Source organism: Aulonocara sp. 'chitande type north' Nkhata Bay, linkage group LG13, assembly GCF_057382095.1.
Source record: "Aulonocara sp. 'chitande type north' Nkhata Bay isolate Kocher_YH1m ecotype deep benthic linkage group LG13, A_spYH_male_GT1.1, whole genome shotgun sequence".
NCBI lineage: Eukaryota > Metazoa > Chordata > Actinopteri > Cichliformes > Cichlidae > Aulonocara > Aulonocara sp. 'chitande type north' Nkhata Bay.
The window spans coordinates 25590098-25603332 of NC_141356.1; the positions used below are offsets into that span (position 1 = coordinate 25590098).

The window sequence follows — 13235 nt, forward strand, 5'->3', positions numbered from 1 at the left end:
AGTGTGCTTAAAGAAAAGTAGGGGTGAAGAAAGTGTGTGCATGAGGGGTGGAGGGGCTGGGAGGAAGCATAAGGATTGTGTGACACAGAATTAAAACGCTAAAAAACTATGTGTCATAATCCTTAAGAAAAAGAAAACTCAACATAGGAACAGAAACAAAACCATGTGATTTCAATTGCGATATGAGTCAAGTAAACTCCCCTATCTGCTGAAAGAAGAACAATTCTCAAAGGAGATGTCTGAAAGAGGAGGAACATGGATAAGAGTTCGAAAAAGTTGATAAGGTGGGGGTGTGTTTCCTGTTGCATTAGCTCGCTCTCCACCCCTTCGTTCTCGAGCACAAGCTGACTCATTGAATCTGTGTGTGAATAAAAGCCACTGTGTGAAATGCTGGTACAGTAATGGCATGACAGTCTGAAGCAAGTGTCACGCTTGAAATTTCAAATGTTAGCAATTAAGTGTGGTAGTAATAAGGTGAACATTAAGGTTGTTATGAATTACAAATATCTAAAAAATAAAAATAAGTGCATCTTTACAAGCTACCAAAACAGAAACTCAGTAATAATAATAATATCATTATCACAATTGCATGTTATATTGTAAGGTAGACCGTACAATAATCCATATAGAGAAAACCCCAATAATCATATGGCCCCCCTATGAGGAAGTAGTGGCAATAGTGGGAAGGGAAAACTCCCTTTTAACAGGAAGAAACCTCCGGCTGAACCGAGCTCAGGGCTCAACCTCGATGACCGGTTGAGGGGAGGGGAGGAAGACAAGACAAAAGACATGCTGTGGAAAGGAGTCAGGTCATTAAGATAAGATGGGGCCTGATTATTCAAGACCTTGTATGTGAGGAGCATTTTGAAATCAACTCTGGATTTAACAGCCAATGAAGGGAAGCCAATATAGGAGAGAAAGGCTCTCTTTCTAGTCCCTGTCAGGACTCTTGCTGCAGCATTTTGGATTAACTGAAGGCCTTTCAGGAAGTTTTTAGGACATCTTGATAATAATGAATTACAGTAGTCCACACTAGAAGTAATAAATGCATGAGCTAGTTTTTCAGCGTCATTCTTAGACAGGATATTTCTAATTTTAAAGGTGTTGCGCAAATGGAAGAACGCAGTCCTACATATTTGTTTAATATGTGCATTGAATGACATATCCTGATCAAAAATGACTCCAAGGTTCCTCACAGTGTTACTGGAGGCCAAGGTAATGCCATCTACAGTAAGTATCTGGTTAGATAACATATTTCCAAGATTTCTAGGGCCAATAACTTCAGTTTTATCTGAATTTAGAAGCAGGACGTTAGATGTCCTCCAGGTCTTTGTATCTTTAAGACATTCCTGCAGTTTAACTAATTTGTGTTTGTTATCTGGCTTCATGGATAGATAAATAACAGTGAATATGTATGCTATGCCTTCTAATGATACACCTATAATGCAAACAGAACTGGTCATAGCACAGAGCCTGTCGACGTCCATAAATAACCTTAGTGTGTGAAAAGGACTTGCCATTTATATGAACAAATTGGAGTCTAATAAATAGATATGGAACAAACCATTGCAGTTCAGTACCTGTAATACCTGCAGCATGCTCTAATTTTTCCTTATAGAATATTATAGTCAACAGTATCGATTACACAACAGAAAATGCTTATATTTTTACATTCAAAACGTTATATTTATGATTTTATTTAATGCCATTAATGCATGTGGCCTGCTATCTCAACATTTCCCCACATGCAAATGCTGAAGAAATCCAAAGAATTTCTTTTCTGTGCTCACTTTGAGCAATGTGATTGAATGCATTGCAAATTACAGTTAAGAGAACCTAATTGTGTAATTTTACAAACAGAAGTTCAGATCCCAGATCATCAACAATAATAACCCAAATAATAATAAAAATAATAATAACCCAAAATACAGCCTTATAGTATGAGTTACTTGCTCCTCCTCAAATCTGTGTTAGTCTCCAGTTGTCGCACCAACAACCACGAGTAAACTTTCCAGGGTAGGTGGACAAAACCAAGCAAACAAATTGCTTTTGGAAACAATCCATTTATTTTCAGAACTTGCACTCAGTTATAGTCAATAACTTAAATCACTCAATTATTTATTATTTTGGTCATTTCACCGAGTGAGTGAGTGAGTGAGTGAGTGAGTGCAACCATGTGAATGAACATGATTCGAGTGGGTGATTCATGGTGAAATCTGCGAGATGAAAAATGGGTGGCTGAAAACCGTCTCACATCTTGTGAGGGAATGGTGCATGTTCAGTGATTCATCCTCTGAACATAATAGTGAATCTAAGACCTGAGTGATAGCCAGGGGCTTAAACCAGGCCCAACAAGTCGAGTGTGTCAGTTAAAAACACTTGAAACCAAAGTCAGGAAAACTTTCAAAATATTAGCAATTATAAACACATGGCAAAGTGAAAAGACAAGGTTGTATTTCAGCTCAGTGAGTGTAACTAAGTTGGTCTGAGTTCTGGTCAAAAACACTGGATACCTTGAGAAAACCTGACACATTGCCAGGTTCAACTCTTCAATGACCCATTGTGGAAACCTTTTCTCATTTGCAGGGAAGAAACAGCTGCTGCTCTGCTGTGGAAATAACATCAGGGAAATGATCTGGGAGAAAATCAGCTTGACCAACAGCTGTGCACTCTAAAGTGCTCTCTCTCAGTTGAGATGTGAGGCAGATAGACGGAATGCAGGCCTGAATGGGTTCCCTGTTTCTGCTTTACTCACACTAAGCCTTTAGAGGATCACAGGCAGCAGCAGTGTGTATTTTAATATGCAGCTGAACTACATCAACAATTCCACAGGAATTTGCATTTTGGCCATTTCATTCTCAAACTGCTTCCATTCCAAGCAAAATAAGCTGATCGGATAGTTGGATATCAAAGCAATGACTATAGTAAACATAGTGCCAGTGTTTGCTTACCAATTGCATTCTGTACAACTTACTGCTCTATCGTTCTGTCAAGTCAAGGTTTGTCAAGTTTTCCACTGTTTGGTTAATTCAGTAAAATGTATCTAAATAGAACGCAGACGTTATTTTACTTTGTTACATTGCTGATAACCAGAGGTTTGTGCTTAAGTCAGATTTAATTTACAAAAATGCCAACTTAATACCTGATTCCCCTGAGCACCAAATCATTTCTTGAAATTCAAATATTTATATGCCCCCTTAAATTAGCACTTCAATGGCAGACTGTGCATTTGAAAGAACTACATCTGAGCTGTAAAAAAGAACAATTTTAGTATTTCAGTATTCAAAGAACTAAAATGTGCAACTAACTAAATTAGCCAAAGTAAGGCTTAAGAACAGATTTCCTTTGGTGAATTGACTTAGACTCAAACTTTTTCTGATTTTCTTTGGGTTTTTTTTGCCACAACAAAAACTTTGAAGTTATGTTGGCAATAGCCTCTGTTCCTTATTAACCTTTTTGCAATCATCCATAAACAGGGAGAAACTGCACATCTGTATTCCTCCCCACCAAAAAAAAGGAACTGCATGTATTCCCACTCCGAATAGCTGCATTAGTTAAATGCATACTATGTTGCACTGTGACTACACCCACTGTTTGAGCTACAAAATTGGTTGTTCTGGCTTCAGTATGTCACACATATATATGAATTCATATGTTTTTAAAATGAAGGTAAGTGAAGCTCCGTGAAATTCTGAAACATATGCCTTTCACAGCTGCTTCAATGAAGCCACAGTGAAACTGAGCACAATATTGCCATTTATCTGAAGTCACAGTGCTTAACTTCATATTTTATCAAGACTGACAGTTAAGCCAGCACCACCTGGGTTTCACTTAAAGTCATAGGCTGTATACACTCATCAGCCACTTCATTAGGTATATCTTGCTATTACTTAAAACTAGGGCTGTTCGATATAACGATATATATCGGATGACGATATAAAAACGTCTATCGTTTCAATTTATGCTATCGTTTGTTTCGTGGTGTCACAAAATAAACTGTTTACGGCAATATTTTTTCATCGTTTTGATGGTCACTGTAGTGGCTATATTCATTTCTTAAAGTTCTCTCTTTTTCTTATATTTACTATAACCACACTACAGACGGACAAGCGCCTGTCGTTAGCAACAACGACGGTAACGCCATCGCGTGTCCGCTTGTTTATGTTCCACATAAACCTTTCACAATAAAGCTCAAGATCCTGTTAAAACTTTTCAAAACTGAATCACGTGAAAGAGCAGATTATTTACGGATGAGAAGTAAGAAAGAGCCGCCAGGTGCTAAAAAAACAAACAAACCTTAGACTCAAACGTTAGAACAGGCTTTTCCCCGCAGCACGTTGTGTAATAAATACTCACAAAGAAAACGGCGGCCGTTACAACTTATGTCTAAAAATGTATCGTTTCATGCATCAGTTAAAACACTCGACTCCAGGTACGCGACGCGCAGCTGGAAACACTTCACGCAAGTCCAGCTGCCCGAGAGTCACAGAATTTACAGAAAATGTTACATTTTTGTGATTTATATCGTTATTGGGACGATAGAATTCTTATATTGGGATATGAGATTTTGGTCATATCGCACAGCCCTACTTGAAACTGCTTTAGTTCAATGTGTTATAGATTCAACCGGATGCTGAAAGCATTCCTCAGAAATTATGATTCATATTGCACTGATAGCATCTCATAGTTGTTGCAGATTTCACATCTGTGATGTGACTCTCACATTCCACAGCATACCAAAAGCAGTGGATTGAAATCTGGTGGCTTTAGAAGCCATTTGAGGACAGTGACATGTTAAAGAAACCAGTTTTAAGATGATTTGAACTTTATTACATGGTCCTTCTGTGCTGGAAACAGCCATCAGAGGATGGACACATGGAAGATGGTTATCAATAATGCTCGTGATCAGCAACAATATTCAAGGAAGCCTGTGGTGTTTAAACAATACTCAGCTGGTACTAACAGGTCTAAAGCATGCTAAAACACTATCCCCCACACCATTAAACTGCCACCACCAGGCTGACCCATTGACATGAGGCAGAATGAATTTATGCTTTCAGGTTGTTTATGCCAAATTCTGACCCTACCACCCAAATGTCACAGCACAAATTTAGATTCATAAGATCAGATAACATCATTTTAAAATATTTTTTGCCCCATAGCCTGAGTTTCCTGTTTGTAGCTGACAGGATTGGCATCAGATGTGGTTTTCCACTGTTTTGACCCATCTGCTTAAAGATTCGATGGGTTTTCCACATGCTCTTCTGCATAGCTTGGCTTCAATGAGTGTTTGAGTTACTACTGCTTTCCTATCTGCCTGTCAGCCATTCCCCTCTGGCCTCTGGCATCAACAAGGAATTTTCTTCCAGAGAACTGCAGCTTACTGGATATTTTCTCTTTTTCAGATCATTTCCCCTCAATCCTAGAGATGGTTATTGGAAAAATCCCAGATCAGTTTCTGAAATACTTAGACCAGCATATCAGCACCAACAGCATGAAAGTCACTTAAATCACCGTTCTTCCCCATTCAGATGCTCAATTTGAACTTCAGCATACATAACTAAATGCATCAAGTTGCTGCCATGTGAATGGTCGATTAGATATTTGTGTTAACAAGCAGCTGAACAAGTGTGCCAAATGAATTGGCCAGTGAGTGAACCTACACAGGTCATATCAAAACACAACACATCTTTACGGGGTGGATTCTGCAGGTCTTAATATTTTTGGGTGATTTTATTACTTTGAGTTGTTGTGTGATTTAAAAGAAAACAAAAAAACCTTACATTTAATGACCAACATAAGAACAGATCAGCTCTCACGCAAGCAACAAAATTAAACAAAACCTACTTGGACGTTTAGAGAAGTGAGAAATACTTTAATACAGATGCAGTTAAGGCTGCTGGCTAGAAATAAAAAAAATAAAATAAAAAATAGTTGAGTAGATATTTCATATAGATACATGAGTGTTACTACTTCTCATATATCATCTTTAAATTGATAAATAAATCTTAATTTATCTTCTCTAATCTCAGAGTTTTCAAAAGAAGAACCTATTCTCTTACACGGCACACTGTTGAGAAAATATCAATGCTTGTCATCGAGACACAACATACTTTTCCTGAGTAAGATTTGTAAAACTCTATCACAGCACATCATGTCTACTCGAACATAACTCTAGCAAATGCCTAGACTAATGCTGATGTATAAAAACATGAAACCAGCCAAACTGGGTGTTATTAAGAAAAGGTCTTAGGATCCTCTAAGACAAAATTTCCCTTAGATAACATATGCACATAACTTTCACTTTAAGTTTGTAACATGAAATTCAACCATGAAGATTTAACAAAAATCCTACACAATAATCTGTCACATCTGGCCTTGATATCAATGCTTGTTTCATTTCTAAATGAAATAAAGAGAATGAAACAAAGTTTAATCTTCAGGCTACTCAGTGAACACAGTATGCAAATAAATATTTCCCTTTATCAAATAGTTTTTCATTATTTCAATGAGGCACATCATTGGCGAGCATCTTACTGTATGGCCTACATGTGAGGCACCTTTGTTTGTATTTTTATGGCACCTTTGTTTAACAGTTTTGATCTGAACAGTAATTGCTTCTGCTGGCTCACATGCACTGCATGCCATGCAGTATTGTGCAGTTTCACAGCTGTATGTTGACCTCCTGATTAATTAAATAATCTATCCTCAAGCAAACTAATGGACTTGTTGGTCAGTGTCGTTTCATCATTCACAAATCTGTACCCGAACAGCTTCATGGTGGGTCCACACACTCTCTGAACTACCTGAGCCAATGTAAAGGGAATTGTAAATCTCCATTTCTCTGCCTGCTCTGATGAGTTCTTCTGAGTGGAGTAAATCCCGCTGGCTTTCTGTGTGGTCTGGGTGTTCCTCAGTATCCACTCCCTGGCCAGGGAACTAAATGGTATCCCTGCAAACTTGTACATCTCCTCTGCCTTTTGCATAGGGTAGAGGGCGATATCCTCATAGCGGACCAGCATGTAGCGGTTCCTGAGCCAGTGAGGTTGGCTCAGTCCAACCTCTGCAGACATCCTAATGTGATCACAGTTTCCTTTGAGCCTCTTCACCTCCTCATCATCTTCGGGCACCTGGCCGCTCTGCGCCCAGGCCTTCCACGTGTGATATTTTGAAGAGAACGCCACCATGCGCGATGCTAAGATAGCTCTTGGATCTCGAACTAGCTGGATAACTTTGATATCCAAGCGAGGGTCCTCTACCAAAGGCTGCAGTGTGTCCAGCTGATGTACACGAACAGTCTTAATGGCATGGTGTTGTTTGGAAAGGCAGGATTCAGATGCAAGAGTTAGGTTCAGTGGCCCACAGCGACGACTCTTACAGTGATACCTAAAACAAGACCATAACGTTTTTAAATGATAAAAAGCATTTTACAAAACTGAATAGTGGGAATATTAATATTTCATGCATATACTAAATTAATATTTTTTCTCTGTTGTCATGCAGAAGAACATTGGGAATATTATTAATAAGGCACAGAGACGATAGCTTAGTGTTAAAGTAGTGTCATGACCATCAGGCCTTCCTTTTGCAGCTGCATAAATAAAGATTACAGGCTTGATTAGCAGCACAGGGATTTGTAACTTATACAATACCTCTCAAAAACATCTCTGATTACAGGACTGCAGACCCGTTCTTCACAGAGTGATAAACTAGACTCTCTGCGGAAAAGAGATGGGGTGACATGGTCCTGAGGTGGGGGAGAGATGAACTTCTCAAGAGGTGAGAAATCACACAGGAAAAGCCCCTGGAGTACATCTCGGTAAATTCCCGACAACACTGTCCCATTGTTTGCCTCTGCAGCCGGGGTCAGCATGCGCTCGACATGCCACAGTGGCTCAAACAGATAGAACATGTTCTCCCCGTGCTGGTTAAAAAATTCCCCCACAAATGAGGAACCTGTCCGTGTGGTGGCCAAGAGTAATACGTGCTTACGGCCACCGGCGTAGCTGTATGTCCCCAAATCATCTAGTTCTTCCTCCTCTTCTTCCTCTGAGAAATTTGAGTTATCCCTCTTTGTACCAGAGAGTCGCGACAGCAACATTTTGAGTGCCATCAGGGAGCCCTTTTGTGTTATGTTGCTGAAATCCTGCTGCTGCGGAATCTGCCTCTGGATCAATCTGTCAGAGACCCTGACAAGATAAATAGACTTCATTATAAAATATCCATTGGCAAACCATAAGGTGTTACATTTTATTCTTTTTTTTATATATTTTATTTAGCTGATAGTTGCATTTATGTCTGAGTTATAACTAAAACAACCAGCAAGGGTGAAAGCACTTTTGAGGCACAGAGGATTTTTATAAGGTAAAAAGATATATATCTGTATATAGCCTACAGGAAGGCAGAACCCCGATCAGTTATCAGTGACACTGACACATGAGGCCACCTTCCAAAGCATGGTACAACTACAACCCAGTCCTTTCAAAATAAAAGTACATAACAAATTAAAACAAAAGAAATTATAAATTTCCTTCACAAAAACATGACTAAAACACACAACAGTACAATAACACAAAATATTTACAACTGCTAATCCAAGCAAACCTACCTAAAGATCTACCCTTTGGCCCCCAACTTGATTCATAGATGACCGATTCAGAGAAGACCATCTCTGAATCGAGGAGGCGGCCTAAGGATAGATCTTTCACCATCTTACAATGCTGTGATTGCAGCCATTCCCCAACTATCTGTGAATGGTACTCATGGCCATTGATCAATGGCCGCTGATCAATGGGGTTGTTGATCAATGGTCATGACAGTTTGCATATTAATGATCAATGAACTAACCTCACAGCCCACTGTTCGTCAGTGGTGCTGGTTTCCGTCATTGTGCAAATGTATTGTTTATAAGGTTGGGGAAACCTGCAGTCCGCTGAGACTAAAGAAGTCACTTGGATGAGTGCCAAAACGTTTCTCCCACTGAAAACGCTACGTCCAGATGAACAGACTCAACCTTTTGGAATTTACTTACCTGGATGATTGAGCATGCATCACGACATTCAATCTGAGTTAATTATGTTCAGCAGTGTCTTGTCCTCAAGTCTGCCTCCTCTGGCCTACCAGCGCTTACAGTGTATATTTTTATATTTCTGTCTATTTGTCCTTCTTTTGTGTGTGTGCCTTCACAGTGAAGTGGCTAATACATTTTCTTGGCAAGCCTCAGATCACTGGTTTGATTCCAGCTGAAAGTGTCCCTGCATCTACTCTGGCGTGATCCCTGTTTGAATTCAGTTTTCTTCCCTTTGACCTAAAAAATGTTTCATTTTTTTTATTTTGACAACCTTGAGTCCTGCTTTTGGCTCCTTACTCTCTACACATCTTGACACTGTACCATTTTATCTTTTTTAGATAGGGTTTCTTATCTATCTTATCTATCTTTTCATAATTATCTTAACACAGTTTTCTCAAAAAAACCTTCAGCATGGAAACAAAACCTTAATATGATAAAGGCTTGAAACTCTCCCTGTGAGACAACTCACACCTGAGAATTATATCCTCCCCGGCTTTATGCTGCTTTAGGGTTAAGATTATTGTTCTTATGATTGTTAAATCAAGAAGGTGCATTCATCTGAAGCACAGAAACATCTTGGCAAGCACATCTGGGCAGGGCAACACCACATCTGAAGTCTTTACATCAAGGCAAGCTAAGCTAAGGTAGACTGCTGGGTCTTAATATGTATTTTTATTGGTAAGAAAGGAAACACACCTCCCAAAAAGTACAAGATCCCTTTAGCTTTCCTCAGATTTGCACAAATATAATATAAAATTTAGCAGATTATTACACACTCTTCTCCATACTCTTACCTAGAGAGGATGTTGCTTTCCTTTTCAATGATGACCAGGGCCACAATAAAGATAAAGACGATTGCATACTTGGTCTTCATTCTTAAGTCTTCCCTTTGCAATGTGAGCTCTACAGTGCTGTTCTTTGGGTCATAGCTTGTCATGCAGAGGCTTCATTCTAAAGAAAGAAAAAAAAAAGACAAATAAAAATAGGATCTTAGTTCTTGTGCTATTTGTCACAGAGCTTCCTTAGTGCTTAAAGACAAACCGAAACATAACCAGTCTATTTTTAATCTCTAACCAATATGTGGTTGCATTTGTGCTGCTCTGACATTTCAACTATATTGAGGTGCTTGTGCAACAGCAACAGCTTTTACAAATTTGTTTGTCTTATTTCTTAGAGCAACAGAAAATGACACTATTGGTTTTCACCAGGATTGGAGAATGGCATAAGTTAAAAGACAAATGTTGGAACAGGCAACAGAGACCTACAGCCGAGGCCTGGGTTCAAATCTGTCTCACTCTGCATGTGTCAAATAAAGGCTAAAAAAAAAAGGGGGGGGGACAAAAACAGGAGGTACAGGGGCTAAAACAGTCTGACTGCAAAGTAGTCCTTTAACACTTAATTCAGCATTAAGCCAAATACAAGACATCGTGGGAAACTGAGTAGAGCTTTACACATATTATAACTGTCTCTGTTGATGAATTGGGTCATCTTATCATCATCTTATCACCAGCATGTCATTCTTAGAAACCAAAAGCTTTCCCATGCCGTGGAGTAACCTTTAAGACACAAGCCTCAGCAGGTTTTCAGTTCAGTAATCTTCAATTCTAACTCTCAATTTTTTTTTTAAATTTATCAGCATAGACAGCTGGGTAAGTCGGAGCATGATATTTTCCAATTCTATTCAGTGTCATTAGCTAAAGTAGTAATCCTTCCATGCTTTGGGAATATTGAGCTGTGCTGGCATGGATAACAAGGAAAACCAGTTAGGAAGACATACCACACTGGTGTCATAGTGCTCCTCTGAAAACAAGTTAACCATATTGACAATGAATTTTAATTGAAATCATTCAGCACAACAAATTTCTTAACTCTGAATAATGCCGTTTCCGTGTTGCTGAGAAAGAAATGTAGACACGCACGCACATGCCATTTGGTCCTGTCAGGAGAGTGAATAATTTCTACAAAGCATATAATTAAAGGAAAAAATACAATTTTCAAGTAGTTTGTGAAATGATTGTGTGCTCCGTGAGTAAATATCCCCCAATTATCTTAGTTTAATACGGCAAAGCCGTCAAACTGTCAGGCTGAAGCGCTTGAGATGAGCACTTTTACATATTCAAGAGTCACTGGAGCGTTTGGCAAATCTGACTATCTGCTCAGGCAGAAACACACATCACTCTGTTTATCATCTCACTACAAATTACATTAATGGCTGCCTTCAAAGCCTCCGAGCAGCATCTCATGGAGATGTTAAAAGCCAAAAAGTCTCACTGAAAGATTTGCTGTTCCTGCAGGAGTGCAAGTGTAAACAATAAGGTGCTATAGGCAAATACTGAGAGCCATTATAGTTTGCACAGGTGTTATTATTTCTATGTAACTGACTGACTTTAATTTCACTGTTTACCACTGTTTCACACTTGCACCCCTCTATGTGTGGTGTGCTCAACACTATGGCACTGGCAGTCGTTCATGGGGGAGGGGGATTTTAATTCAGTGTAATTTGTACCATCTACTGATCCAGAATAAATACAGACTACTGCATACTTCTGCACAGTATTAATACAGTATATAATGAGCAGGAATCAAAGCATTATTCCTTCATATATTCGATTTATTTAAATAAGAAATTGATATGTGTAATGGAAAGTGGGCTAAACGGAAATGCAGCTTATTGCAGCATATTTCTGCTGTTATCACAGAAAACAAACCGCGCATTTGAGGTTGAAACAATAGGTTAGCAAACTCAATTCAACATCCTTTTTAGCAAAAGGAAGAGGATGTTTACAAGCCCGTGCGATTCGACGGCTCTGCATATGCGCTGTTTAACCATTTCGCGATTTGCAGCCACTAAAATGAGAAGCGGGGATGTTCAGATGGTGTGTCTTACAAACCTTTGTTTGGCCTCTTGGTGAGTTCAAGTGAAATGTCCCTGATTTGTGAGAAATACCGTCCTTTCGTAGCATCCTGCTGCTTTGTCTCGGAGATGGACGCACGGCTTCATTGTACTATCCCCGGTTTCGGGCTGCTCTCCTCCACCAGATGTAGCACAGAGGCTTCGTACAGAAACATTGATATACGAAGACTAAAAAGAGTGACCAGTGCGAAAGCATATGTATATATATCCTTTTTTAAATTAAATCTGACTGATTTAAAAAAGTAAAGCAAAAAGAGAGGAAACGATAAACCGCATAAAAGTAATTAAGCACGGTGTTGCCTAAATATAGTTAAAGCGTAGTATTTCCTCTTACAAAACTTTTTCTCCAACTTTTCTCTCGTGCTGGACACCACGACACGAAGAGCGAGCTGGCCACGCTTCACAGCACCCCTAACTCTCGCCCGGACAGCCTGTGTTGGTTGGCAAGGTCACGTGATTCCAACGAACCTTTCCTATTAAAATAACCTCCTGTCAGAGGTAAAGCCTCGTGGCGCTGCGCGAATCATTCATGCTAAAGTGGGCTATAGTAAAACTTATTGTGTACTGAAATAGCTCCTAAAAAATTTAATGTATAAATAAATGTACTTTGTTGATGTTTGTCTTTAAGTTGCAGTCAATGTGGTCATGACATGACTAAGCTGCTCACCACACCGGATCATCTGCCACCATTTCACCCTATCTTATCCTCCTCTGTGACACCAGTCTCCTTCATGTCCTCCTTCAGTATGCATGAATCTTCTCTGTGGTCTTCCTCATTTCCTCCTGCCTGGCAGCTCCATTTTTAACATCCTTTGTCCAACGTATCCTTTATCCCTTCTCTGTACATGTCCAAACCATCACAGCATCCCTTCTCTTTGTCTTCATACCACTCAACCTGAACTGTCCCTGTGATATATTCATTTCTAATCTTGTCCTTGTCCCAGTCACTCCCAATGAATGAGCTGAGCCTATTCTTCTGCTGTAGACCACAAGAAAATAATTCAAACAAAGAAAAACGAGAAAGCACTCTTTGCTTTCGATTGTTGCAGTGTAAAATAATTCATTTCTTACAGGTGAGACTTTGCAGATGTACTCCTGTGTATATCCTGCTGCACTGGTTTGATTACTGTATAGCTATATTTGGTAGGGGTAGGTTAAGCAGCTCGTTTTATTAGCATCCTATCTTGCTACTTTGAAGAGCAGTGCTGACCTTTACACTGCAAGAAACAACAGAGCACAGCAAAAAAGGCT

The 13235-nt window shown here is 39.3% G+C and overlaps 1 protein-coding gene across 2 annotated transcripts; it reads right to left on the bottom strand.

Moving 5' to 3' along the window:
• Positions 1-2065: 2065 nt before the first annotated feature.
• Positions 2066-12418, bottom strand: chst3a (carbohydrate (chondroitin 6) sulfotransferase 3a). Of its 2 annotated transcripts, XM_086259414.1 has the most exons (5): positions 12319-12418; positions 11962-12123; positions 9865-10021; positions 7653-8189; positions 2066-7386 (listed from the first exon to the last, which is right to left on the bottom strand). In XM_086259414.1, exons 3-5 carry the CDS (start codon positions 10005-10007, stop codon positions 6690-6692), a joined length of 1377 nt encoding a protein of 458 aa, XP_086115540.1. In that variant the 5' UTR covers positions 10008-10021; positions 11962-12123; positions 12319-12418; the 3' UTR covers positions 2066-6689. The 2 variants fall into 2 exon arrangements, with proteins under 2 accessions (XP_086115540.1, XP_086115538.1); XM_086259412.1 differs by having other exon boundaries at positions 11962-12383.
• Between the last annotated feature and the right edge of the window lie 817 nt (positions 12419-13235).

Bases quoted from the DNA above. Each gene is read 5' to 3' on its own strand.
- chst3a (XM_086259414.1), bottom strand. From the start codon at position 10,007: ATGACAAGCTATGACCCAAAGAACAGCACTGTAGAGCTCACATTGCAA. The intron at 8,190-9,864 runs GTAAGAGTATGG...TTATCTTGTCAG, and splicing joins GAAAGCAACATCCTCTCTAG to GGTCTCTGACAGATTGATCC. The intron at 7,387-7,652 runs GTATTGTATAAG...GTCTTGTTTTAG, and splicing joins ATCAGAGATGTTTTTGAGAG to GTATCACTGTAAGAGTCGTC.